This window comes from Lates calcarifer, unplaced genomic scaffold (assembly GCF_001640805.2).
Source record: "Lates calcarifer isolate ASB-BC8 unplaced genomic scaffold, TLL_Latcal_v3 _unitig_955_quiver_1955, whole genome shotgun sequence".
NCBI lineage: Eukaryota > Metazoa > Chordata > Actinopteri > Centropomidae > Lates > Lates calcarifer.
Window position 1 is genome coordinate 20,192 of NW_026118120.1, and position 3,815 is coordinate 24,006.

General features: G+C 37.2%; 1 protein-coding gene across 2 annotated transcripts; it reads left to right on the forward strand.

Moving 5' to 3' along the window:
• The first annotated feature begins 885 nt into the window (after positions 1-885).
• LOC108880537 (zinc finger protein 431) lies at positions 886-3,195 on the forward strand. Of its 2 annotated transcripts, XM_051069435.1 has the most exons (4): positions 886-987; positions 1,267-1,333; positions 2,591-2,688; positions 2,857-3,195. In XM_051069435.1, the coding sequence occupies exons 1-4, from the start codon at positions 971-973 to the stop codon at positions 3,119-3,121; spliced, it is 447 nt and encodes a 148-aa protein (XP_050925392.1). In that variant the 5' UTR covers positions 886-970; the 3' UTR covers positions 3,122-3,195. The 2 variants fall into 2 exon arrangements, with proteins under 2 accessions (XP_050925392.1, XP_018527624.1); XM_018672108.1 differs by having other exon boundaries at positions 2,591-3,195.
• Positions 3,196-3,815: the final 620 nt, after the last annotated feature.

Genomic DNA, 3,815 nt, shown 5'->3' on the forward strand with positions numbered 1-3,815 from the left:
TCATCACATACGTACAGTGTCTTGTAGCTTTATTGCATTGAGTTTGGTTTAGATTCATTGTTGGTAGATAATTCAGTATGACTGCTTTCTGTAGGATAAATGTGTTTTTGTGTGATTGTAACGGCGCAACCAAGACAAGTCTATAAATAAGCCATAGTTCTTTGATTCTGAGGGACTGACACCAACATCTGACATTTACTGATGATGTTTTGGACAGATGAAAGGTTTTCTCCAACAAAAGGTGATTGTAGTTGGGCTTGAAATATCTTACTGTGATATCACATCATCTGTGTTTGCCTCACTACTCGCAGGATTAGAGCTTTAGGGTGGATTTTTTTTTTAACTCGTACTGTATGTGTAATGTGTAAGGCTCATGCACATATAGCTTCACTTCCTGCTACGCTGCACTCACTGAAAACACAAACTCGCTCATGCTTAGTCAAATATGCTGAGATGCTTGTTCTCAGTGATGTTTGCCTAAAGGATGAACCAAAAACAGGACAATGTGTTTTGTTTCCACTTAGGACTCTTTGCTTATCACAAATGTGATTAAACCTCAGACAGAAATGGTAATTGAGAGAGTGATGGAAGGTATCAAACAGAGGTTTGCCAGTAAGAATGTGCAAGTTAAGCTGACATACAGTATTTGCACTGAGGCTTTCTACTGATGATCCTGTTGTATGATCCACAAAATTCCATTCTCCATAATTCTTTCATTTGGTCTAAAAGCTGTGCTCAGTGCACCGTTTTGCAAAACTCATCAGGTTATATATCTGTTTAGTAGAATGCTTGGTCTGGCGTGTTTGTTTTTAAAAAGTGTTTTTGGCCTGTGTATTTTTAAAAAAGCTTTTGGATACCAGGCTGTATTGGATTGATTCAGCCTTGGTTACCATAGAAACCGCAGGTCATCAGTCAAACCTGCAACTCTGAACGGCACGAAGACAGCCTTCACCTCCAGGCATCAAGCTATATGTTAACATTTAAACGGTAAGAACAAACTTTCTTTATCTGTTTTATCTTTGTAGTCTAGCTGAGTGATGATCAGTTTAGAGAAGTATTTGGTAAAAAAAAAAAAAAAAAAAAAAAAAGAAAAGAAAAAAGAAAAATAAGAGTACAGACTCAAGAGGAAACAATTTTAGTTCAGTGTGAGTTCAGGTATTATCTGTATTTAGTAAAATTAGCTGATTTGTTCAGTAAATTGCAGCTGATCTAGTTGTTTTGTGTGGATTATCCTTGTCTTACTGTCTTTATTGTTTTCTATGTCAGAGTTGACTCACCGATGGAGGTGAGGAAGAAGGAAAACACTGGCAGAAAAATGAGTTCCCTCACAAAGGTAAGTAGAAAAATGACTGTAACTTTAAAACTACTATGTGAAGAAACTGAATTGAAAAAAAAACAAACAAACCAAAAAAAAACAAAAAAAAAAAAAACAACCCATGAATCCAACCCAGAGAAACTGAGATAAAGGGGCTAAAGTCAACAGACTATTCTCTATTTCATCAATCTGAAATAGAGAATAACTTGAAATATACCATAGGTGTGCAAACAGTCTTAACTTATTTCTCTAGGTAACACTATCTCATTCACTTGTGCAGTATATTCAAATGATATTTGATTATATATTAGCCAGCTCATTCATGTGCTCATACAGATATTTAACAATATTCAGTTCAGGAATGAGCCTCTATCATTGCATTGCAAAAACTTTTACATGATTTAATTAGCTTTAGACATTAAAAAGACTTAGGGAAAGATTGTGGTCATAGTTTAAAACAAAACAACCAACCAGAGTTCTCCTGTGTCAAAGTCACATACTTTGTTTACTCATTTTCAGGTTATTTTCCTCACTAAAGGACTCTATAATAACCTCATTTGAATGTACAACTGGTGCTGTTGTTTTCATGGAGGTACAGTCTCTGGCTGCAGAGGACAGAGCAGACCAGAATAAGTTAAACCAATTTAATAATTCACCATGCCTGAAAAAAGGCTCATATTCCAGCTTTTTCTTCCGCAGTTCCTTTACATGTCCAGATGTGAACAAACTCAGTACATGCACAAATGAACCTTTACCACTGAATCCTCAAAGTGAACTGATTCTACCACCATTTTCAGGGGCAGAATCAGTAGCTTTTAGAATTTGGAGCTCTCCTCACTGATGACTGAGAGAGCCATCATCAGCTCAGTTACGAGGCTTCCTTGTTAAACGAAGGCCACAGAAACAATCTGAATCTGATAACTACTGGAAAATAAGTCAGTGCTGAACTGTCAACCTTAAATGCAGTGGTTGTATTGACAGTCAGAATTAGTGCTGAACATTGCAGTGATGCATTCACTTACCATTGTACGTATTTGAATGGAGAAAACAGAGAAAAAAAACTGAACAAACTGCAGTCAGTGACAAATTCAACAATTCAAATCAGCAAACAAGATATGTATCTGTAGAATAAACTGTATATTTTTATATCAGTGGTTACTACAGTGATTATTCATCACATCTCTTGTAATGTAACACTGCAAAGTATTGCAACGTTCATTATTATGATAATAAGAATTAGTGAGTGCCTGTGTTTTTTTTTGTTTTTGTTGGTAGAAAAATATGGAGAAGAGTTACACTACTCGAAGGACTCTCGTAGAACATCGGCGCATCCACACTGGAGAAAAGCCGTACGTCTGTGACCAGTGCAAAAGGTGTTTCGCTGCTCGATGGAGTCTCAGACAGCATCAGCGCACCCACACTGGAAAGAAGCCATATGTCTGTGACCAGTGTGGGAAGAGTTACACTACTCGATGCAATCTCACACATCATCAGCGCACCCACACTGGAGAAAAGCCGTACGTCTGTGACCAGTGCAAAAGGTGTTTCGCTGCTCGATGGAGTCTCAGACAGCATCAGCGCATCCACACTGGAGAAAAGCCATACGTCTGTGACAAGCATGAGAGGAGTTTCACTGCTCGATGCAGTTTCAAAAAACATGAATGCATCTACTCTGGAGAGAGACCACACGTCTGTGATCATTGTAGGAGTTTCAGAGTATCATTATGTTTGAAGACTCATCGGCCTACCCACACATGCATTGAGTTTGAGGCAACAGCAGCACCCTCCAACCCTGTAGATACTTGACATATGGATCTAGCTGTCTGTTAGATCATATCTGATTTGTAAAGCCTGTATAAATAATATTTACATGCATGCAACCTGAGTTGTCAGATTTAATTCTTGTTTTTAAGGTACTTTCTAACAGAGAAATATTTCCAAAACAAAGTACATTTACTGAAGTACTATACTCAAGTGCGATTTTGAGGTACTATACTTGAGTATTTTCACTTTATGCTACTTTACTCTTCTACACCATTACATTTCAAAGGGAAAAATTGCAATTTTTACTTCACAATGGTTATTTGGCAGCTGTAGTTCTTGGTGCTCCCTGCCTCTCACCCAGTCTCAGCTCACCAAAACCTCCAAAGATTAAGTATGGCTATAGTTAATGGATGAATGGATGAAGCTCTTGGCTTCTTTTCAAATTGATTTTCCATGAAAAAAACAAACATATGATAGGCTTAAATACTTTATTAAAATTTAAACCAACCAACCTAATGACTAAACTTCTCATATAGTTTCATATAAATAAGCTTCAGCGTTCAGCTTTATATTATGACCTTTTTGAGGTCTGGGGACCACAAGACTAAAATACATCTGTACTTCATCTTAAGTAGGATTTTAAATCCAGGACTCTTACTTGTGATGGAGTATTGTCTTTGCCGGTTAAGACTTTCATAATGTGTGAATAGCTCAGCAGTTCAGCAGTGAACAAACA

Coding starts and splice junctions, on each gene's coding strand:
- LOC108880537 (XM_018672108.1), top strand. Junction 1,334..2,590: donor AAATGAGTTCCCTCACAAAG/GTAAGTAGAAAA, acceptor TTTTGTTGGTAG/AAAAATATGGAGAAGAGTTA.